Source organism: Arvicanthis niloticus, chromosome 2 (assembly GCF_011762505.2).
Source record: "Arvicanthis niloticus isolate mArvNil1 chromosome 2, mArvNil1.pat.X, whole genome shotgun sequence".
Lineage (NCBI taxonomy): Eukaryota > Metazoa > Chordata > Mammalia > Rodentia > Muridae > Arvicanthis > Arvicanthis niloticus.
In genome coordinates, this window is record NC_047659.1 from 103,424,404 (window position 1) to 103,448,304 (window position 23,901).

Here is a 23,901-nt window from a genome sequence, read left to right on the forward strand (position 1 = left end):
TTGTCTTCTGGGAAACTTCTGTTTGGGGATGGGGGAAAAGTTTCTTTGCAGTTGGAACACAGAATCTCAGCCTGGCTCTTTTGTTTGGGACATGGGATCAGGAGGTCTAACAGCATTCAGAGTGTTGAAGGGCGTTCACAGAGAAATCACTGCTCAGACGTGGACTTCAGCCAATAGAAGGTCTTTATCAACTGAGACAGTGACTACACTGGGTGTCCAGCATCCTAGTGAAGCTCGAGCCTTTCTCATGGTAAACTTTCAAGCACAAAAACCATATTCTAGGTTGACATGCCTCAGTTAACAAAAACAGTTACCCAGAAGTGGAACTAAGGAAACTCAAAAGCAAGGGAGTACATTTAGAGATCTTTCCAGAACTATGGACTTAGATGAATTAGGTCTTTGTTTTTGTTTTGGCAGGTGGTGCTGTCTATGCGCTGAGTTTTATGGCCTGAAAGGTACTTCCATCGTGGAGCCGGTTGTGCTAAGGTCCGGGCCCCTGTTACAAGAGTTATGGAGCTTGTCCTGGGAAAGGTGGACTGTGTCTTCTTGACTTGCCTTGAGTCTCTGGACCTCTTTATTTGTTCTTTCTAGAGTGGCCACATCGATCTCCTTTCTCAGCTTTTCATTTGCTTGTCTTAAGGACTGTGGAAGATAGCTGGCCAGGCCAACTTGTTAGGTCTGCTAGGGCCAGGCTCTGACCCTAACAACTAGGTGCTACTTGGCAATAGCTAGGAGTAGGGCCCAGACATTTGAAGCCATTGCGGATGGGACTCCAAAGGTCAGGCAGAGTGGTTAAAGCATGGACATATGTCTTTACTTTTGACCTTTTGTTTCTGCAGAGAACTGTTTTTGTCTGTTGTTGTTGCTGTTGTTGTGTGCTTGCTTTCTTGTTTTTCATTTTGAAGACTGTACAAGTCCAATACTATATATTTCTTTACTTTTTCCTTTTCAGTGGTTTGTTTATATAGACCAATCTAGCCTGGAACTGGCAGATTTGTGATTCCCCTGCCTCAGTCTCCTGAATGCTAGGCTTATAGGTGTGCACTTCACACTTGACAAGGGAATACATTTCTAAAGTAGCAGTGTGTGTGGTGAGGAGGGTATCCTGATCCAGGATGTCCCACCTGGGGCTATTCAAATCATCTGATGGGTAGTATTTCTTGTCCAGGGACCAACTTGCAACAGTTTTGTGGTTTTTTTTGTTTTGTTTTGTTTTGTTTTTTTGCAACAGTTTTCTTTAAAGGTATTAATGAGCTTCATTCCATAAAGTAGAATGTGCTCCTGTGAGGCAGGCAGAAGATGGTTTTCTAGGCGTAAAGAGGCAGAAGGAAACAGAAACAAAGGATAAACACAGGTTGCCATGGTTTTCCTTGTGAGGTGTAGGTGGAACAACTGTCTAGAGACAGTGCCAAGCTCTTTCAGGTCACCCTTTGATGGGCTGTTAGCTGCCTCCTCTCAGTTTCTTGGAAGGGGCTTCTTGGTTAGCTGTGTCTTGGTGATTGAAACACAAATAAATACGACTTAACTCCATTTAGCTTTTAGCCTGGCCTGGGGCCTAATGCAGACACCCAGTTCAAACTGAGAACCTCCTACAACTTCTGTTTCTCACTCTCTTGAGATGTTAGCTCCTTTTAGTGAAACTTCACGTACCTTGGCTCCCAAGTTGTGGAGAACTTCTCAAGTTTAAGGCATTTGCAAGGTCTTACTGCTGACAGTTCTTTATATGGATACCATCAGGAGATACTGTGTAAGTATGTCTCAGAGAAAAGGGAGCAGTAAGGACAGACCCTTTGAAGGCATAGCAAAGCGTGGCTCATTCTTTACTCCCTGACTTTGGGTCTGAGGCAAGGCAGGTTGTGTTATCTTCTTTTTATTGACCAGGTGCAAGACCAGCCACAGGGATTATAGACCTGAAATAGCACTGCAGACATGACCTTAGCACCCTGGCTCTCTCCTGAGTCTGTGTAGTTGTCCACAACAGAGAGAGCCAATTTTAAGTAATAAGCCCAGGGCTTGTTTATTTTCTACATCAATGGACTAGGGGAGATGTGAATGAGTGTCTTAATTACATACTTCTCTTCATTTATGATTTTATTAGTGATTTTTTTTTTCTCTTTGTCGCCCTTTCAGCAAACCACTGCAGCATGAGACACTCTGACACTGGGGTTAGTATAGCACACACAAATTGTGCTTCTAAAATGCATACAGGCAGGAAGGAAAAATAAAACAATGAAATGCATAAAGGATTTGTGTCATAGACATCCAGGTGAGGACTGCCTACTCTATCTACTTTAGGAACACACACACACTAATTCATTAAATTAATATGCCCTAGCTTAGCAATGTTGGGGGAGGAGGGGCTCATGAAAACTAAGTAAGCGTATCACCATTCAGCCATATGCCCAGGCCTTCTTTGTGTATATAAACACGCATACACTACAGTGTGCATATAGAAGTCAGAGAACTACTTGAGGAGGTTGATTTTCTCCCTCAGTGTGTTGGTTTAAATAAGATGTGCTGCCATACCATAGATTTGAAAGCTTAGCATCAGGGAGTGGCACTGTTTGAAAAAGATTAGGAGGTGTGGCCTTGTTGGAGGAAGTGTGTCATTTGGGGTAGGCTTTGAGGTTCCAGAAAACCCATTCCAAATCCAGAGGCTATCTGTTCCTTCGACCTGTGGATCTGAATGTTGAATTCCCAGCTACTTCTCCAGGGTCACGTCTGCCCACCTGCCACCATGCTCCCTCCAAGATGAAAGCGGGCTAAACCACTGCAACTGTAAGCAAGCCCCAGTTAAATGCTTCCTTTTATTCTAAGACTTGCCTTGGTCACGGTGTCTCTTCACAACAATGGAACACTGACTGAGACGCTCCACCATGTGGCCCAGAGATTGAACTCAGGTCATTGTGTTTGGTATCTCAGGCCTTTACCCTCTGAGTCATCTCTCCAGCATTTTATTTTGTGAGAAGTCTTTATTAAGTTGCCTGGGTATGGCAAAAACAAGAGGCTGGGGATTGAGTTAGTGATAAACCAGTTCTCAGTGGAGCTTGGGGAAAGAAGTATCTCTGTTGAGCTCTGAGGAAAGAGCTCAGGCCAGGTAGACACCTTGCCATCTACATGGGCAAGGGAGAGCCCAACAAGCTGCAGGGCAAAATGTTCTCGTATGCCCTCTTCTTTGTGCAGACCTGCCGGGAGGAGCACAAAAAGGAGAACACTAACTCCTTGGTCACTTTCGCTGAGTTCTTGAAGAAATGCTCTGAGAGATGGAAGACTGTGCGTGCAATGCAAAAGTTGAAATGTAAAGATTTGGACAAGAGCGACAAAGCCCATTATGGCAAGGAAGTGAAGAACTATGTTCCTCCCAAAGGTGAGGAAGGAAAGAAAAAAATCTCCTATAGCTCCAAAACCACCACCATCTGCCTTCTTCCTGATTTGCTCTCAACATTGCCCAAAGATCAAAAGTAAACACCCAGGCCTGTCTATTGGAGATACTGCAAAGAAATTGGGTGAGATGTGGTCTGAACAATCTGCCAAAGATAAACAACCATATGAGCAGAAAGCAACTAAACTAAAGGAGAAGTCTGAAAAGGATATACCTGTATACCATGCCAAAAGCAAAGGTGAAGCAGGAAAGAAGGGTCCTGGTAGGCTAAAAAGCACAAAGAAGAAGAATGAACCAGAAGATGATGATAATGGTGATGATGAAGATGGGGAGGAGGATGAGAAGCAGGAAGATGAAGAATAAATGGCTGTCCTAAAATGTATGGAGTGTATGCGCTCAGGCATCTATTTTACTAAGAATGTGAAATTCAAACGCAGCTCAACATTAGCTTCAGTATAAAAATTGTACAAAATTTTTTGTATAGCTGATGGGATTTTTTTGTAGAAAAAAATACTTTTAAAAAAGACTTTGTGGTTTCTTCAGGGGCTACAGCATGCAGTTAGATTTAAAGCTTTTGATGTTGAATGTTTCTAAATATTTAACGATTTCTTTAGTTTCTCATGGTAGCAAAACAAACATCATAGGAATTTGTATTACCAGTAATTTTTTAAAATTTGTAATACAATAATGTATGTTACTTGCAAAACAAACAAGCAAAGAAACAAACACAAAAAGTTGCCTAGGCACAGTGATCCAAGCCTATAATCCCAGTACTTGGGGAGTGGAAGTACGAGTATCAGAAACTCAGGGTTGATCTTGGCCACAGAGAAAACTGAAGGCCATCCTGATAACAGGAGGCTCAACTTAAACAGATAAAATATATAAACTTCAAGGACTGTTATTATCCTCCGAAGAATCAAGTGCTATAGCTGAGATCTTTTGTTTTGCTTGACTGCTTATTTTATTCCTGGGTCAAAGTCTTGCTGTGTAGCCCAAGCTGGTCTTGAAGTCCAGCTCTTCCTGCCTCCTTCTCAGGAGTGTTGGGGTTGCAGGCACGGTGCTCTAGTACATCACATTTATGGTTTAGCTCTTGAAGGTCGCTGAAGACCTGTTTGATAAAGACTTGTTCGGGCTGGAGAGATGGCTCAGTGGTTAAGAGCACTCACTGACTCCCTGATTGTTCTTACAAAGGTCCTGAGTTCAATTCCCAGCAACCACATGGTGGCTCACAACCATCTGTAATGGGATCTGATGCCTTCTTCTGGTGTGTTTGAAGACAGCTATAGTGTACTCATATAAATAAAATAAATCTTTAAAAAAAAAAAAAAAAAAAAAAAAAAAAAAAAAAAAAAAAAAAAAAGACTTGTTCACTGTTAGGAGATGGTGGAGCCTTCAGAAGGTGGAGCCTAGAAGAAGAAAGTTCAGTCATTGTAGATTTGCATTTGAGGGGAAGCTAGTCCTGCCACTTCTCTCCCACTACGTGAACAGACCTCTTCAGCTATGTCATGAACAGGTGGTGGCCCAGAAGCCACAGAATCAAGTAGTTAAGAACTGGAGCCTTAGGGCTGGAGAGATGGCTCAGCGGTTAAGAACACTGACTGCTACTCCAGAGGTCCTGAGTTCAGTTCCCAGCAACCACATGGTGGCTCACAACCATCTGTAGTGGGATCTGATGCCCTCTTCTGGTGTGTCTGAAGACAGCGACAGTGTGCTGAATAAATAATTTGTTTAAAAAAAAAACTGGAGCCTCTGAAATCAACAGCCAAAATGAACCTTTCTTCCTTTAAGCCAACAGTCTGTCTTGTCTCAGGCACAGAAAAATGACCCAGTTACTATCCCAAGCTTTCATATTTAATTTTTTTTAGTCAGGGTCTTATGTAGCCCAGGCTGGCCTCAAGCCCACTCGTTATATAGCTGGAGATTGCAGGGAACTCTTTGTCCTGGCCCCACCTCCTAAGTACTAAAATTATAGGCACAAACCACCATGTCTAACTCAAAAATAAATTACAAGGAAGTTTTAGTTAAAACAATTGGGAACGGAGCTTAGTGGCATTGGCCTGGAATCCCAGCTGTTTAGGAGGCTGAAGGAGGAGGATTGCAAGTTCAAGGCCTACGTCATCAAATTTCCATCCTCCTCCCTACCCGCTGGATTTTATACAGTGATTTTATACCAGGATTAGAAAACAAAACAAAACAAACAAACAAACAAACAAACAAAAAACAAAACAAAAAAAAACAAGGCACAACTCAAGAGAACTCTGGGCACATAATACATTTTGTAACTCATTGCACAGTCCTCCTTAGGGTTCTCAGACATGCTAAGGACAAGGGCACAGCGTGGCCATTGTGCACCCTGCACAGATAGCCTCACAGCACCAGCAGGGAAGCTAGAGGAGGGGAGAGAGGGGATGGCAAAGGAGGAGAGTAAAAGGCTGGAGGGAAGGAGGAGAGGGGAAAGAAGAAGGAGGAGGAGGGAGGTACAAGAAGAGTGGGGAGGGGAGTTAATCATTTGTTGCCAGTCATTTTGGAGTAGATGTGTCTGGGCATTGACCATCATGGAATGCTGTCTTTTCTTGTCTCTGAGATCATTGTTAAAGGTAATGACAACAAAATCAGTTAGGGTTCAAACGTTACTGATAAAAGCAGCGGAAGCCAGTCATTCTTGGCAAGGTCTTTCGGGTTCCATGTGTACTAGCTTAGTCTATATAGTGAGGGAGGTCTATCATGAGTACATTACTCAAAGCCATTTGTTACAGGAGCCAAGAGCCTTTAATCCCAGTACTCTGGAGGATGAGGTAACAGAATCCAAAGTTTCGAAGAAGCCTAGGCTACGCAGTAACTTCCTGATCAGGCTGAGCTATCCTGAAAGACCCTGCTTTAAAGAGGCAGTCTAGAAAACCACCAGCAGAAGACCAGATAAGGCACATGCTGCATGTGCACAAAATGAAACTATACATAGATGTAAAAAATGAGCCGAGTGTGGTGGTGCATAGTTCTAATCTCAGCGCCCAGGTTACAGAGGAGGCAGATCTCTCTGAGTTTGAGGGCAGCCTACTCTAGTCAACTCAGTGAGGTCCAAGACAGCCAGGGCTATATATATATAGACCTTTGTGGGGGGAAGGGGGAGAAAGATGAAATCCCTGATACTACAGAAAATAGACACAACTGGAAGACATATCAAACCAAGTAATAAGATTCAGAAAGACAGCCGGGCGGTGGTGGCACACGCCTTTAATCCCAGCACTTGGGAGGCAGAGGCAGGTGGGTTTCTGAGTTCGAGGTCAGCCTGGTCTACAGAGTGAGTATCAGGACAGCCAGGGCTACACAGAGAAACCCTGTCTTGAAAAACAAACAAACAAACAAACAAACAAAAAAGATTCAGAAAGACAAACATCCCTGGCTGGGATTAAAGCTTTATGCCACTCACTATGCCCAGCATCACATATTTTCTCTTAGATTTAGAACCAACATTAAACTTGTACATGTGATCCAGGCTTGGTGGTACAACACTTTAATCCCAATTCTCAGGACATAGAAGCAGATGCATCTCTACGAGCTACAAGGCAGCTTGTCCTACACAGTGAATTCCAGGACAAGTAATCCTACACAAGTGCTGACCCCTTCTCAATATAAAAATCATGTATGTGTGCATGTATGCATGAATGTATACATTCTGCCACACCCCAACACTTTTAAGGGCTGAAGATGGGGCTTAGTAATAGAGAGTCTACTTGTTACATTCAAGGGCCCCAGCACCACCAGAAGGAAAAGAAAAGTTTTTGTTTAGGAGGCAAGTGTTTATCAGAAAGAAAAGAATCAGAGGTGGTGACATACCTGAGAGCACAGCACTTCGGAACCTGAGACCAAAGGTCTGCTGTGAGTTTGAGGTCAGCCTAGGATACACAGTAAGTTCCAACCTGTAACTACTCTGCCTACAGAGCGACTCTGTCTCTAAAGAACACATTATAGTTCAACTGAGAAGTGTTTTCATACTATATGTACTTTCTTTTCTTTTTTAAAGAATTATTTATTTAATGTATGTGAGTACACTGTAGCTGTCTTCAGACACACCAGAAGAGGGCATCATATCCCATTGCAGACAGTTGTGAGCCACCATGTGGTTGCTGGGAATTGAACTTGGGACCTCTAGAAGTGCTCTTAACCACTGAGACATCCTCCAGCCCCTACATGTACTTTCAATTGACAAAATGACACGTATACCACAATGTTTTTAAGTATATACACACAGTGGGGTGACTCATTCTGGCTAAGTTATATATGTATTCCCTCACATAGATACCATTTGTGGTGAGGACATTTTATTCCTACCTCAGCATCTCTGAGGATACATCACTTTATTAACTGCAGTCAGTGTGCTGAATGGTAAATTCCTTCCTTGCCCACCTTCCTATCTAACTGAAATGTTTTCACTTTGACTCCTATCACCACTACCGCTTGCAGCCCCTGCTAACCACCGTACTGTCTCCTCTGTGATAACTACTTGGGTTGCACATATGAGATCATATGGTGTTTGTCATTGTATACTTGACTTGTTTGTCTTAATGTAAGATTTTCCAGCTATATCTATGTGGCTGCAAATGATAGAATTTCATTTTTTTAATGTCTGAGTACTATTGCATTGTATATGTGTACCTTTAAGACCCCATTCAATCACTGATGGACACTTAGGTCGTTCCCATCTCTTGGCTTGTGCTAGGATAAACACAGGAGTAGAGATTTCTTTTTTGAGATAGATATTGACTTCATTTCCTTTGCACAAATATCTGTGGTGCAACTACTGGATCATATGCTTGTTCTGAATCCTCAGCATGGTTTTCTATATTGGTTGGACTAATTTATATTCCCACCAATGCTGTGTTATGTAAAGCTTCCAGTTTTTCCATATCCTTGTCAATATCTGTTGTGTAACATTTCCTGGAAAGACTTTTTTTTTTTTTTAAAAACTTCAGATAGAGAGGACAATGTCAGACCAAGGAAACTATTATATCGAAGGCCAGATTGGAGGACCAATATTTCTGTGAGGGCTGTGTTCCTTATAGGAGCATGCATGACTTGAGTACAGCACTGAAAAGCCCCCTCCCCCAGCAAAGGTGATGACTCATGAATACTGTGTCAGTGGAGGCTCCTACACAACCTGCAGGCAGCTGCATTACATACAGAAGGGTCTCCTGACCCCATCACTGGGGCATCCATTGAGAGTCTTCTAAGTTTCTTGGGGGTTCATGAACTTTCTGAGCCTCCATTCTCTCTTCGTGAGGAAATGTTTCAGTCTAGAGGAAAGAGCCTCACAGTAGTGCCTGTTCACTTCTGGTTCGCTTACTTGCTTTGGTGCTGTGGCTCTTACCAGGGCCTCAGACATTTGAGCCAAGTGCTCTGCCACTGAACTGTGTCCCCAGTCCTTAGAGTTTTTAAACTCTAGCTTGATCAAATGGCAGCCTGAGTAGCAGCTCTAAAACAAATACAAGACACAATGAGATATTCCAAGTCAGCAATGAACTCCTGCAAATTTAGAGAGGCTTATGCCAAAGAAACCAATGGTGCTTCCACAATACTAAATCTATGTGGGTCTGGACTCAATACCAGCAAGGGCTGTGTGTGTAGAAGATGTAGTCCCAGAAGTTAATCGTACTTTTCTTTCAGATGGTAAACTCAAGGCTCAGAGAGGTTCATACAATTATCAGCAAGAGAGCCAGACTGGATGTCTCAACTCCATGTCCAAGGCACTTTTTGCTTCTCTCTTCAATGGTGACAGCTGAAGGTGGCCCTGGGCCATGGATTAGATATGTCTGTCTCCAGCATCATTGTATTAATTACTTTTTGTTTCTGTGACAAAATATTTGACAAGATCCAAATTAAGGAAGCAGAGAGTAACGGATGCTAGCTGAATTTCTCGCCTATGACTCCAGCCCATGGAACACCACACAGGTTTTTTTTTTTTTTTTTTTTTTTTTTTTTTTTTTTTTTTTTTTTTTTTTTTTTTTTTTTTTTTTTATATATGAGTGCTCTATCTGCATGTACATTTGCATGTCAGAAGAGAGCATCAGATTATAGATGGTTGTGAGCCACCATGTGGTTGCTGGGAATTGAACTCAGGACCTCCGGAAGACCAGCTAGTGCTCTTAACCCCTGAGCCATCTCTCCCCACAACACCACACAGTTAAGGTGGGTCTTCGCACCACAACTAGTCAGTACAGAAACTCCCACCCAGACACATCCCAAGGTTTGTCTCCTTGATGATTCCACACCCTGTTAAGCTGATAATCAGATATTGACCATCAGAACCTGCAACAGGCTTGCTATTTACTACGTTCTCACAACCCTGGGTGCCAGAGAACAAGCTGTAGCTTCTGACATTGTGGAATGTTTTCAGAGTACTTGCTGCTTGGGTAGCATTGTGTTAGTAACGTTTTTCATTTTTATCGTCCAACCTTCTGTTATTTGTAAGTATTGAAGTGGCTGCTGACTGCGTGACTTAGACACTGGGTACTGAGAAGTCACTGGGAAATAACCCTTGAACTACACTTGTAGATCTATGCATCTAGTTGGAAACTTCATAGTCTCTTTGATAAAAGTTTAAGTACTAACTTATTATCTAATTGTATCCTTCAAGTATCATTGAAACAGCAATAGTATGTTTTCAGATTCATTATTACTTAACCCTTGAACTTTTGTGATGTTTTCACTCCTCTTTCATAAGATTAATTTCCCAAATGACAGTAGTTAGTAGGTCAAAGTTCAACATAACACAGAGATAAAATAATTTCAAAGGAGCTCAACCTGTTTGGAAAATAGCTATTTTGGTCTCTCAACTAAATGATTCTTTTCTTCTTGCTGAAAGACATTTGGTTGAAGTAGATGGCTTACCTGACAGCAGAAGTTTGCTCATAAAATACAAACACAAAAGTTGGAGAGATGATTCAGTGGTCAAGACCATGTATTGCTCTGTTGGAGAACCTGAGTCCACTCCCCAGCACCCACATCAGGCAGCTCACAACTGCTTGTCACTCCAGTTCCAGACCACCTGATACTGTTTTCTGGCATACACTCAAGTATGTCTCAGGCATACACTCAAGTGTACAAACCCATACTCACATACACATAAACACATACTAATTAAAAATAGTTAAAAATAAAATTGTAAAAACATACAAATATAAAATTGTGATGTAAATCAGCTTATGTAGCCTTTACATAATCAGTGATAAAAGAATAAAGAATCAGGGCCTGAGAGGTGGTTCAGTGGTTGAGAGCACTGGCTGCTCTTGATTCCCAGCACCCACATGGTGTCTCACAAATATTAAACTCTCACGATGTGGCCCAGGCTGTCCTGGAATTCACAATCCTTCTGCTTCAGCCTTCTAGATGTGGGATTACAGGCACACACCACCACACTTAATAAATTAATAAATTGTGTTTTGCTGATTAAGACTTGTTGTTTTCCCTTTTCTGTTTGGAGATGAGATGCTCCAGACCAGACTCAAGTTGTTCTCCCACTTTAGCCTTTTGAGTGGTGGGACATGCACTGTACCCAACTTAAGATTCTGCTTCCATGGCTGCTACAGTCAGTTTTAATTTCTTGTGCTCAGAAAGTGATGAAAGAGGATGGTCAGGAGTAGGCTACAGGCTAAACAAAGTTAATGAGATCTCAGAACTTTGCTCCAGGAAGCTCCATAGGAAAAACAACCTTCATCATGGAAAAAATGACACCAAAACATGTGAGCTGTAGGCACATACATTGCTTACCAAACAAATGAGATAACAGCAGAAGGCAAGGGCTCCAAGTTTTGCTTCACTGATAACATGTACTAAACCCATGTTTGGGTGTAATTGTTAAGTCAGGTGTGGGAGGGGAATGAGGGATACCAGGGGAGGGACTCACCCATTCCTGACCACAAGAGCACATCAACCTGGGTCACTGAACTGGGATCTGGATGGAAGTATGCAAAACATAGACCTGGTCTTTGCCTTTCAGACTGCTACTGTTCTGTGGGAAAAGAAGGAAGAGCAAAAGGACTTAAAAAGATAAATAGAAAGTGAGGTCTCCTGGGAGGAATAGTCAACTCCTATTTGACAAGTCAGGGGAGGTGCCTGGAGGGAGAACTCTCTGAAGCTGAGATCTGAATATTACCCAGAAAGTAGAAAAGAATGTTCCTAAGGAATGAAGCTGTGAGGAAGAAAAATTCAGGGTGAGAAAGAACAAGCATGGGGAATTTAAAAGAAACATATAGTCAGTGTGTAGGTGGAGCGCTGGGGAGCGATGAGATTTTTATATGCTGTGGTGGTTTGAATATGCTCTGCCAGGGAGTGGCACTATTAGGTGTAGCCTTGATGGAGGAAGTGTGTCACTGTTGGGGTGGGCTTTTAGACCCCCCTCCTAGCTGCCTGGAAGCTAGTTTTTCCCGACAGCCTTTGGATCAAGATGTAGAAGAACTTTCAGCTTTTTCTCCAGCACCTGCCATGACTGAACTTCTGATACTGTAAGCCAGCCCCAATTAAATGTTGTCTCATATAAGAGTTGCCTTGGTCACAGTGTCTCTTCACAGCAATGCAAACCCTAAGACACGTGTGCACACATATTCACAGTATGTAGTCTTTGAATGGCCAAACCTCAAGGTTTTTTTTTTTTTTGTTTTGTTTTGTTTTTTTTTTTTGTTTGTTTGTTTTTTTTTTTTTTGAGATAGTGTCTTACTATCTACATCTGGCTGGCCTGGAATAGATAATTAGACTAGAATGATCTTGAATTCACAGGGAACAGCCTGTAATAGATTTTAAAACATCTATCACCACAACTGTCTCAAGCACTATGTTTAAATATTTTTAAAATTACTTTTTAAACTTTATGTGTATGGGTGTTTTGCACTGTGTGTATGCCTGGTGCCTTTGGAGGCTAGAAAAGGACATTGGATTCTCTGGAAGTGGGTTTAGAAAAGGCTGTTAGCTGTCATGCAAATGCTGGGAACTGAACCCAGGTCCTCTGGAAGAGCAGCCCATGTTCTTAACTGCTAAACCATCTCTCCAGCCTCTCAAGTACAATTTTTAAAACATTCCTCTAATTTGCAGGACTCCTACTGTGTGGGGTCTCATCCAAAGGTAGGTTCTAGAAAGGCCCATGAGTATACACGACCCCTTCAAGAATATGGTGGAGAGAAAACCGTCCTCAGTCTAATTAAACAGAATTGTTTTAGACTAGCTTTTTACAGTAGCAGGCCCAGGGGACAGCACCAAACTGGAATGGAATCGTTTGTGCTAAGTGCCTCTTAAATGAACCTGGAAACAAGCTTGCTTTCTCTATAGTTCTGGTCTAGACAATCTCCTCCGTTTAAGCCTACGAAGACCCTAGAACTTGGGCTTTTCATTCTGTTTCCATTTCTTTCAGTCACGTCTCCCCATAAGCAGACCCATGCTGCTCTAGAACTCTCTTCTAGCTCCAGGCTGAATTTGTTCTGATTGTGTCCTTTCTTGAGAGGGGAGGAATTTGGGACCTCACCTATCCAGACACCGGTTCACATGCTACGACATATCCCCAGCCCCTCGAATCTTGTCTTTCAACAGTCAGCCCTCCTTTTGTCCTTTTGTGTGGTCCTGAAATTTTAGCCCGAATACAACAATATTAAAATATTTTTTAATGCTGTTAGAATTTTGCTACCGTCCTGCTTTCAGACCTCGGTTTCAAAATGTACTTCCAAGGCCAGTTTTCGTTTTATGTTCTTTTAAAGAGACTTTGCATGTTAACAGTTTCCCAGTTTCTTTGGTGTCCGACAAGGGCACTTACAACTGGATATCCTAGATGACCTGTGCGCGGTAGGGGAAATCAGGCGAATGCCCTCAGTTAAGATGGCCGCAGCTGACTTACTTTGCCCTTTTCTGGCCTCAGCGGAGACCAGTTCAACAACTTCCTTTTAAACTTCGCTTTTCCCATAACAAAGATGGAGCCGACGCTTCCGGTTCCGGGCTCTTGTGGTCAAGCGGTGAGTGACAAGGGGCTCTGAGGAACCTCTGCGGGTTTTCTCCTCCGTCCTGGAGGCCGGTAGGAAGGGAGCCAGGAAGGAGAGAAGGGAGGAGGGAAGGCAGGAGCGGAGAGTTTATTCCACGGGTTTCCCCGGCAACCGCCCCGCCCCTCCGCTCCAAGCTCCGCCTACTGCGCTCTTCCTACCTGGCTCTGGAATTAGATCAGGATTAGTTCCAGTTAATTATCTATTTTAGTGTTTTAAGTTTTTATTTCGTTTTTTTGTTTGTTTGTTTGTTTTGAGACAGTGTCTCTCTACATAGCCCTGGCTGTCCTGGAATTCACTATGTAGATCAGGCTAGCTTCGAACGTACAGATAGATCCTTCTGCCTCCGCTGGGATTAAAGGCGTGGGCTACTCCGGGTCTATTATAATTTTAAACAGCAGTTATTAATGACTTGATGTTTTCATAAAATCTAAAGTGTAAGCTACAGTCTGTTTTGTACATTAGCGGAATTGTGTACCTGTGATAACCTTGGACTGTCTCATCACCCCAAAGAAAACTGTTCTGAGGAGCATAGTCCTGAACCCGAGAGCATCACTCCACCACCTGCCCCTACTCCAGTCCTGGGTTATGACCAGAGTGCTGTCTGCCTCTACGGTTGTCTAATTTTCATTCTGTATAAACGGGATCAAAAAAGTATGTGACTACCTTCTTGGGCCAGGGATTTGCAAAGCTTGTTTTGGGGACTTGAGAGAATCACATTCTATTAATGACTAACAATGCCTAACTGTATGGAATTGTATTGTATATTCTTATTTTTATGTTGATAAGGACCTTCCTAACTGTTTTCTGAAGCACTCCACCAACTGCCCATCAGTGGGATTTTACTTTGGGGCTTGCTTTTCTCTTTCACTTCTATGTCTTTGTGTCAGTGTTGTCTTCATTCCTCTAGAGGTTTTGGCTCTTGAGACACTGTCTTGCTACACAGTCCAGGCGGGCCTCAAATTCAAGGTCCTCCTGCTTGTGTGTCCCTAAACACTGAGATCTTAAGAATATGCTATCACATCTGGCTTGCACTATTTGATTTCTTTTCTAGGTTAATTTGGGCACTAGCAACATTATATTCTGTATTATTTTAGGACAGGGTCTTACTATGTAGCCCTGGCTGGCCAGGAACTCGCTATGTAGTTCAGTAGGCTCCAAACATACAGAGATGGGATTGTGTCTGCTAGCACTGAAGGTGTGCACCACCTCCCCTGTGAATACCAGCATCTTAAGATACTGGTTCTGCTGCACAAACAGGAATGTCTTCCATTTCTTTAGTGCATATTTAACATCTTGTGCATATTTGATACAGTCCTGTTTTATTTCTGCGCCTTTATAAATGGAAATGGGTTCTCTTTTGAGGTTGTATCACTTGTCTAAAAATACAAGTGATATGTGTATGTGTTGGTCTTGTATCTTGCAAACTTGTGTAAGTTTATTTTTAAATTTGTTTTGTGGCTTCCTTGAGGTTTTCTATACAAGATCATATCTGATTTTTGTTCGATTTTTGCCCTGAGAATTGAGCCCAGAGCCTGGTACATGATAGGCAAGCACTTTGCCACAGAGCTACATCCTCTGCCCCTGTGTCCTGTGAAGGGGGATAATTTTACAGCTCTCTTCCCAATCTGAATACCTTTCTTGTCCAACTGTGCTGTCTAAAACTTACAGCACAACACTGACTGGGAATGGCAGGTGGAGACATTCTTTGGTTTTGCTCCTGATTTCAAGATGAGAGCATTTAGCTGGCCTCACTAAGCATCCTTACCATGGCCTTTCAAAACCACTCTTTATGAGTTGAACAAGACTAATCCTAGCTTGTTGAGTAATCTCGAAACTGTATTTGTCAAAAGTCTGCACGTGTCTGTGGTGGGTTTACTTTTTACTCTATCAGTAATGTGCTGGGATACACAGATTAACAGGGGTTAAAATAACTGAGCACTGAGGATGTTGCTGGGTAGAATTAGTAGAGTGTTCCTTTATTATCAACAAAGCCCTGGATTTGCTCCCCAGTGCTGCGTAATTCAGACACATACCCATAACCCCAACTCAGTGGGAGGGGAAATAGGAGAGTCAGACGTGTCTACCTCAGCTACACAGCAAGTTCAGTGTCAGTCTGAGCTACATGAAACTATGTCTAATAATAACCAAACCAACAAGAATGAATAACATGATTTTAAAATAATAAAATAGCTTTGAATTTGGGGGGGGGTGGTTAGTTCCATCTAGTCCTGACATATAATCATTACCTTCTATTTTTTGTATGGGGGTGTGGGGGTGGGAGGGTACACAGGCCCACTGAATATAACCGAGCACAGGCCCTCGGAGTATAACCGAGCTATACCTCCAGTCCCTGGAACCATCTCTTTCGTGTACACTGCTAGATGTTCTGTATGTGTCTCTGTGATATGACTGTGTGTTTCTTTTTTTTTGTTTTTGTTTTTTTTTTTTTTGTTTTTGTTTTTGTATTTTCGAGACAGGGTTTCTCTGTCTAGCCCTGGCTGTCCTGGAACTCACTCTGTAGACCAGGCTGGCCTCGAACTCAGAAATCCACCTGCCTCTGCCTCCCAAGTGCTGGGATTAAAGGCGTGTGCCACCACTGCCCGGCTGACTGTGTGTTTCTTGTGATGTGACTGTGAATATTGTTGTTGGGCTGCCTTTCCCCTTGTCCTTTCTTTTTCTTTCAGAAGAAAAACTATGTGAGTTCATTATGGAGGCCTAGCAGTGTTGTTTAGTGGTAAGGAAGTCCCTTGGCGGTCTGCCTGAGGACTTGGGTTCGATCCCCCAGCTCCCTCTGTATCATTGTTTTCTCCTGTGCACATTAGCTGATTCTTAGTATGTTTAGGATAACACATGCAGCTGCTTATTTTATTTTGCGAAGAATTCTGCTTTTCAGCACGATTTTTTGTTTCCTTTTTGCACACTGCCCAGCTTGGAATTTTGGGCATTTAAGTGATTCAAAGTGCAAAGCAAGAATCAGGGATTCTTTTCATTAGTGACATTCAGTTTGATGTTCTTCCAAGGCTCCTTTGAAGGCAAGCAGAATATGCGGCTTATCTGTGACCTCTACACTCCCTTCCACAGGCCTCCTGTGCAGGGTTTCGTAACAGAAGCAGAAGCCAGAGGTGCCATGCAAAGGTCCCTGCTGATGCTCCAAGCTTGCTTAGCTGTTAGAGTGCCTGCAGAGAGACGGGATGTTCTGGTTTTTTGGAAACCTTATCTTTCCACTCCCTTTAGAAGTGGTCAGCTGATACCTTGGCTACTCCTCTGCCTGAGCCAGTGTCTACAACATGTGACTGGGTGTCTTCAAACAAGGGCCTGGCCAGGCAGCAGTGTTGATTTGTTTTCAACACTCGATGTCTTTGCCTGATCAAGGCTATAGCACTGAGGCTGCTCAGACATGGGAGAGTGAAGGCCTTCAGGCTGGGCTCATTCCTTGGGAGCAGCTTTTTAACATGTATCCATAGGATTCTCTGCTCCACGCACAGGGTTATTGCAAGTAAAGCACTCGGTATAGGGGTCAAATCTACTATACTCTTGACAAATGTGAACTAGCTTTATTGCACTGCTCATATTATTCTGAAATTGCCTTGTTTATTAAACATATGTCTTTGAGATCTTTCAAGTTCTTTTATTTCTCTTTTTTGTGTGTTCTATCATTTTAACAGCTGCATAGTATTCCTTGACTTGAAATAATGCTTTCTTCCAAACCCATTCTTCATCTTCTCTTAAGTCCACTGATGACACAGCCATTGCATCCAAACTTAGCTTGGCTTCCTCCTTAGCTCCTTTCTTTATCCATTCACTTATTAAGTACTGATCTCCTTTTAGTTCTTACGTGTGTTCTTAATCTCCGCCTTACTCTTGATTCATAGGACCTTGGCCTAGTTCATAGAAGCATTCTCCGTTACCTAGACTACTGCAGGGAATGAGTGTCTGCTGCTCATGGGATTGCCTGCTGCCAGGATTGAGCAGGCTCCAGTCCTGTGAGCCTGTCTGCTTTCTAGCTACCAAGTGAATAAGCACACCTGTATATACTCCTGGATGGTGCAAGGTGCTTCTAGCAGCCCTGGCATCGGGTACTGGCTATCATAAAGCTAATTGCTGTTGGAAACTCATGAGAGACATGGGCAGGAGGGAGTGTACTGCAAGGGACTTCCTCTGTTGATCCAGTGCCTCACAGATTCAAGACCCAGGAAGGGAAACACTAGGGTTTTCTTGTTGGTTAGTTGGTTTTGGTTTTTTATCTTATTTATTTTTAGTTTTTGTACATGGGTGTTTGAGTTTGTTTTTATGTATGCTTCATGTGTGTCTGTGTACCATGTTCATGTGTCCTGAGAGTCCAGAAGAAGGTGTTGGATACCCTGGAACTGGAGTACAAGTGGTTCTAGCTGTAAGCTACCATGTGGGTGCTGGGACTTGAACGCATGTTCTCTGGAAATATGGCCAGTGATTTTGCCTGCTGAGCCATCTCTCCAGTCTTAATTCCCAGTTTTAAACATGAACGTTTCCAGTGCTTCATTGAGCAAGCTACCTTGGAGGACTTCAGAGTTCACCTAGAGACTTTCTGTATGCAAGATGCTGACAGAAGCCAGGCCCTTCCTGTCCTTTTCGGAGATGACGGCAGGGTAGATGATGAGGAGGTCATCTAGCTAAAACCAATCAATGGCTTGTTAGTTAGTGTTTAAATTATCCTTTGTTGTTGGTAGTTTGTCTGTCTCTGATTTTTCAAATAGGATCTCAGATTGTAGCTGAGGCTGGCTCAAACTGGCAGCAGTCCTCTGTCTCCTGAGTACTGGGATTACAGACATGAGCAACCACACCTAGCATAAGTGATTCTTGAGTGCTGGGATTACAGACATGAGCAACTGCACCTAGCATAAGTGATCTTTGATGCTCATTTTATATTCCCAGTGTCCTGTGATGATGATTGTGGGTCTAACAATCTTCCTCAGCCTTGGTTTTATTTCTTTTTGTTTTATTTTGAGGTAGGGGCTCCTCTGAGGGTCCAGGCTGGCTGTTCTGCTTCAGTTTCCTAGTGTAGTTTCTATATGCTTGTAATACCAGGCCGGTCTTAAACTGGTTATTATTCTTTTCCTTATTTTTTGCATTAGCATACAAGTAGCATGTTCCATCTTTGCCTCTTCATACATGCACTGTGTTCTCGTTGTTCCCTCCTCCCCCACTAAACTGGCTCTCCATGTCCATGCTTTCCTGGGCTGAGGGTAATGTTTTTCTAGAGCCCACTTCCCTTTCTGGTCTTCCTTGTCTAAATTCAGAGTCAACACGCTTTCTGTTTGGATCTCTCCAAACTTTGAGCTCTGTGAAGGACCTATAGTAAATATTCACTTCTGTTTCCCTAGAGCCTGTCTCAGGCCACAGAGGGAATGCATGACACCTGACTCTTATTACCAGATGAATAACCAGATAATCTGGGGTGTACCCTTGCTCCCAGCCTGTCTTGGTACTTCAGGTGTGTATGGTATTTTGTTTTATAAAATCTGGACCAAGAGCTCTCATTATCTCAAACTTTTGTTTTGTTTTGAGACAGGGCTTCTCTGTGTAGCCCTGGCTGTCCTGGAACTCACCCTGTAGACCAGGCTGGCCTCAAACTCAGAAATCCACCTGCCTCTGCCTCCCAAGTGCTGGGATTAAAGGTGTGCGCCACCACTGCCCGACCTCAAACTTGTTTGCCTCCACTGTAGCCTCAACATTTTCCCTTCAGGTAGTGCAGTTCAGACCCATAGTCCTTGCACTTGGGAGGCTGAGGCCCAAGGACTGTAGGCCTACATAGCAAGTGCTAGGGTAGGCTGGGCTGCAGTGTCTCAAGGGGAAAAAAAAGGAAGAAACAATAACAAAAAATCCCAGGTATTCTCATTAGCATTAAGTTCTAGTTTACACAGTGCCTCACGGGGAAGACTGCTGTGACTGTGCTTCCTGGTTTTCTAACAACAGCCTCTTTTCCCAGTGAAATTATATTTCTAATATGTTACTGTTGTATTGTTTGTTTTGAGATAGTCTTGCTCTTTAGCCCAGGCTGCCCTCAAACTTGGAATCCTCCGTGGTCAGTCAGCCTGTTGAGTATTGGGATTACAGATATTTGTCATTATGCCTGGCTCCTAGCTGATATTAGGATTGATATTTTTCTCAAGTGGGAGTATATCGGTCTCACAATGAAGGGAACTTGGTACCCAAACACTGGATCAAAGGAGAAGAGAAGAAAAACCATTACTTAGGGGAAGAGAGTAGCTGCTCTTCCGGACTCCTTGGGCCGTGCTCTGGGTAGCTCCTACTGCACAGACCCTGTGACACAGAGCTGTTTTACCTCCCCACACAGGCCTATGGAATCCCCGGCAGCCACGCCCAGCAGCCTGTCAGGAGAGAGCTGTACTTTGGATCTACCAACGGTGTGTGACAGCCTAGGCTATGAAGGATCCCAGAGAGCCAGCCAGGGAAGCAACAGCAACTCTCTGAGTTGTCTGGAATCCCATCCTTTCCCTTCTTCTTCAACTGATGATCCAGGTAACAAGCACGGTTTGAATCAACCAACTTAAAGAAAGCAACTAAAAGAGACAAGGGCATGTGGTGGTTCTTACTGTGTAAGTTACCTTACATAGGGAAGGGCTTTACCCAGCAAAGCTGCAGAGAAGGACTTCAAAGCCTCCCCGAGTAACAGGATGGTGTGCAAGAACTGGGGATGTGGAGGTGAACGCCCAGTCCTTCCCTCACTGAGCTCAGAGTTTGGGGTGATCCAAACACAGTGTGTCTAGACAAAGGGGAGCAGGAAGGGAGGCAGGTCTTTGTTATCCGTTTTTGATGTCTGTCCAGATGCACTCAGTGAAGGAAGACACTCAGTTTGATAAAGAGAGTGGAACTGTACTTTGTTCTTTTAAGACTGCAGAAAACAGCTTTGGACCCTACTGTGTGCAGGGGAATGTGGAGAATAGAGTTGTCAGTGCTTCTCTTGGGAAGGATGCTCTGGACTGATGCAGGGTATGAGTGTGTACATGCTGTGGTGTGTGTGTGTGTGTGTGTGTAGGTAAGGACAACTTGCAGGAATCAGTAGTTTTCACCTCCCACTGTGTGGGTCCCAGGGATTCAATTCAGCTCCTGAAGTTTGAGCCACCTTATCAGTCCCTGTGCTCTGGATTTAAATAAGAAACTCCCTGTAAAATTTCCTGACTGGATTGCAGAAGCTGGTAATTTAAAGCTAATGATAATTAGCAAGCTGGAAAACCTGTCTCTTTCCCATTACTTATCCAGTCTATAATCCACAAACCTGGATTCAAATTTCATGTGCCACTTGCTGGCCTAGAGCCTGCTATGTAGACCAGGCTGGCCTAGACTAGCCTTGAACTCACAGAGACCCATCTACCTACCTCATCCACCAGAGTACTGGGATTAAAAGTGTTGTGGCAGCGAACCGCCAGTGGCTCGGCCCTTAAGGCTCCCACCCACAGAGGGGTGTCCCGCTCTCCCATTTCCCGCGTCATCTTGTGGGGGAAAAAAAAAAGTTTAAAAAAAAAAATGGGGGCTGGAGAGATGGCTCAGTGGTTAAGAGCACTGACTGCTCTTTCAGAGGTCCTGAGTTCAATTCCCAGCAACCACATGGTGGCTCACAACCATCTGCAATTAGATCTGACGCCCTCTTCTGGCTTGCCTGAAGACAGCTACAGTGTACTCATATATGTAAAATAAATAAATAAAATCTTTAAAAAAAAAAAAGTGTTGTGGCACCACCCCTGGCTCCACGGAGACTCACTTAGCTAGGCGTGAGCTTGCTATGGGAACACGCTAGCTTTGAACTCCTGGTCCCCCTCACTCTGCCTTCCCAGTGCTGGCGATACAGGCACATGCTCCAGTGCCTAGCCACCTGTAGTATCAATGCAAGAGCCTGTTTTTGTTGTTGTTGGTTTGATTTATTTCCATGTTGAGTCCATTTACCTTCCTGTCATTGCATGTTTGTAAGTAGTTGAAGCTATGGATTTTCTCCTTGTAGCACGTCAGCAGATTCCTGCCAACAGTCTCGTCTTGTTCTGACAATTCTGGACCAGCTGTGTGCTCAGATCCAGACTTGCCTTTGCTTGATCTCCAGGGGTATCCCCACAAACCCTGCTGTTCAAGCCCAGATTCTTAACACCTCCAGTTCCTAAGCCACCTGGATGTTAGTTTTTGTGTTTTCTGTTCTATATTGTTAGGAGATTTCTCTTCTGAGGAGTCTTCCAACTGGAGGGTCATTTGGGGTAGCTCTGCAGTGTTCTGTAACTTCAGTATGCACTCGGGAGCCCTTGGCAGTGTTCATATGGCTTGTGCTTGGCTTTTAATATAGTCAGCTCTGACGAGTGACCAGAGTCTGCTGGGGGCCTTGGGATGGAGGCTTGATAATGGCCTCCCTTGTTACTAAGTTAGATAGGAGCCAGGAGCTGACTGTGAGAATCCAGTCATGGGCTGAGAGCTCAAATGTGCAGCTTGCCTGGCATGCTCAAGGCCCCAGGTTCAATCTCAACACCAGAAAACTAAGACACATATATTAGAATTCTATGTCACCAAATCCATGAAATCCAGGCATGAGTTGGTAAAGAGTGGAGTGTACAGTAACGGAGCGAGGCCGCCTCCAGACAGTGGTGTACATCTGCAGCAAGTAAGGCAGCAGGCATCCACCAAAGCCTAGACACACGACACCAGAGCACAGGTGGCTTATCTGAGGCAGCGTCACTGTTCTAACCCCAGGGAAGGTGGTAAAGGGAGAAGACTGGCTTCAGGGTTTCTGTTCTCTTTTGTTTACTTGTTCATTTGAGACAAGGTCTCAGTCATACCACTGGCTGGCCTGGAATTTTACAGGACCATCTTGGAATAGGGATTAGCACGTCTCCCCAACTTCAGATTTTACAACCTGTTGAGCGGTCATAACCTTGATTGATGGTGAAGCTTTTTGTTTTCAAACCTAGACGGTTAGCATCTTTGAACAGTCACTGGAAAGGTAAAGCTAATAACATTTTAAGTTTTAAGCGAAGCCTCCTTATATAAAGGTCTCTGAGACTTAGCACCACAGCCATCTATGTGCAAAACCACCGTTTGGGCAGGTTTGGATGTAGACCCAGGAAATCTGGACCTTCCATTAACATGAATTAATTTCATGAAAACTCACCATCAACTCTATTGGAGGACTGAAGTGTCATGGATTTCAGAGGCTGGAAGTAGTGTTTCCACCGGAGTTGTAGTCCCAGCTTCCTCCCACCCTTTCTCTGTTCGTACCACAGTTTGCAAAGCTGGTGGATGATGGGGATTGCAATGGTCCACACATAAAGTAAGGCCAGGTGCACATCCTTGATCCTGGACCACAGCTCTTTGTATATACTGAGTCTGCGGGTAGACTGTCTGTGGTGCATCAGGGTCTTCATTCATGGTGGAAGAGAAAGAACTCATCGTCTATGCCATGTCCATAAATAAAATCTTAAATTTCCCTAGAGCCCCAGGCATTCTGAGCCTGCTCAGAGTGGAAGATGGACCACTGGGCACAGCAATTCCAAGCTGTGGCCTCTTCAAATTCACCTGACACAGGGACCCACAGAGCCAAGATGCTGGCCCTTTTTATTTCTTCATCCCTTGATTGTTTTTCCCCAGGTACATGGCCACCACCCCATCTACCTACGGGATAGCACCTGCTCTGGCGCAGATGCCTGCACACATGTTTAGGAACCAAGCTAATGGATACTTCCCCCCCATCATTGGATATAACCCCTGCCAATCTCCATACCCTGGAGGAGGCTAAGAGGAATGAGTTTTTAGATCACGTTTTAAGAAATTAAAGCATTATTAGGATCCAAGGAGTAAGCGAGGAAAACCTTGAAGTTTCATTTCAGTCTGGTATACAAAGGCAGGAGAGGCTGGGCTCTTGTCTGCCTTAATAGCTGTGTGTCTGTCCCTAGGTTACCAGGCAGGCACTTCTCAGGAAGTACTGTTGAAATAAACAACCATTGCCTCACACAGGCATAGTCATGAGACTCCTCCCCGTGCCTGTCCTGGTAGATAAGGGCGAAAGTCACTGCTGCCAAGAGGTCTCCCTGGGGCACATTTCCATCCCAGTGTGTGAGTCTCCCTGAGACTGTGCTTCCTCTCTGGCAGCCCTCACTCAGCTCTTTTTGCCTCACTTTGAGGACTCTGTAATCTGGTAGCCATGTTATTTGTTCCAAACAACCGATATAGCAGTGGTGCAAGGCTGTCCAGATGCATGGCTGAACACAGACCCTTGGGACCACCCTCTCTAGAAGCCTGGACTCCTGTTTTAGGCTGAGCCAACTCTTAATGCCTGAGCCACCTGATTCCCTCTTTGGGTGCTCTCCGCCCTTGATCAGCTCCAGTTCACTCCATGGGCTGTCCATCCATCCATCACCACCAACTTCAGACTTGGCAATGGACTTGAACTTCTTGCCTGCTGGATACTCACTGTCCTGGCTGCAGGACTGCAGAGCAGCACAGATAAGCAGGAGCAAAGAGCCATATTAA

General features: G+C 43.9%; 1 protein-coding gene and 1 pseudogene across 5 annotated transcripts in view; both read left to right on the forward strand.

Annotated features, from left to right (window-relative positions):
• The first annotated feature begins 417 nt into the window (after nt 1-417).
• Nucleotides 418-23,901, forward strand: part of Shld1 (shieldin complex subunit 1) — a 95,740-nt gene continuing 72,256 nt past the window's right edge. For 2 of the 5 annotated variants that reach the window (XR_013108826.1, XM_076929801.1), the window contains exons 1-2: nt 13,330-13,371; nt 19,733-19,917. Coding sequence is in view for 4 of the 5 variants with exons in the window: in XM_076929801.1 (XP_076785916.1) it covers nt 19,737-19,917 (181 nt within the window). In the remaining variant the exon portion in view is untranslated. Of the gene's footprint in view, nt 487-13,329; nt 13,372-13,485; nt 14,050-18,397; nt 18,869-19,732; nt 19,918-23,901 lie in introns of those variants that run through there. The other 3 variants (XM_076929802.1, XM_076929803.1, XM_034496736.2) reach the window with 3 other exon arrangements.
• On the forward strand, nt 497-4,661 carry LOC143441437 (high mobility group protein B2 pseudogene; annotated as a pseudogene).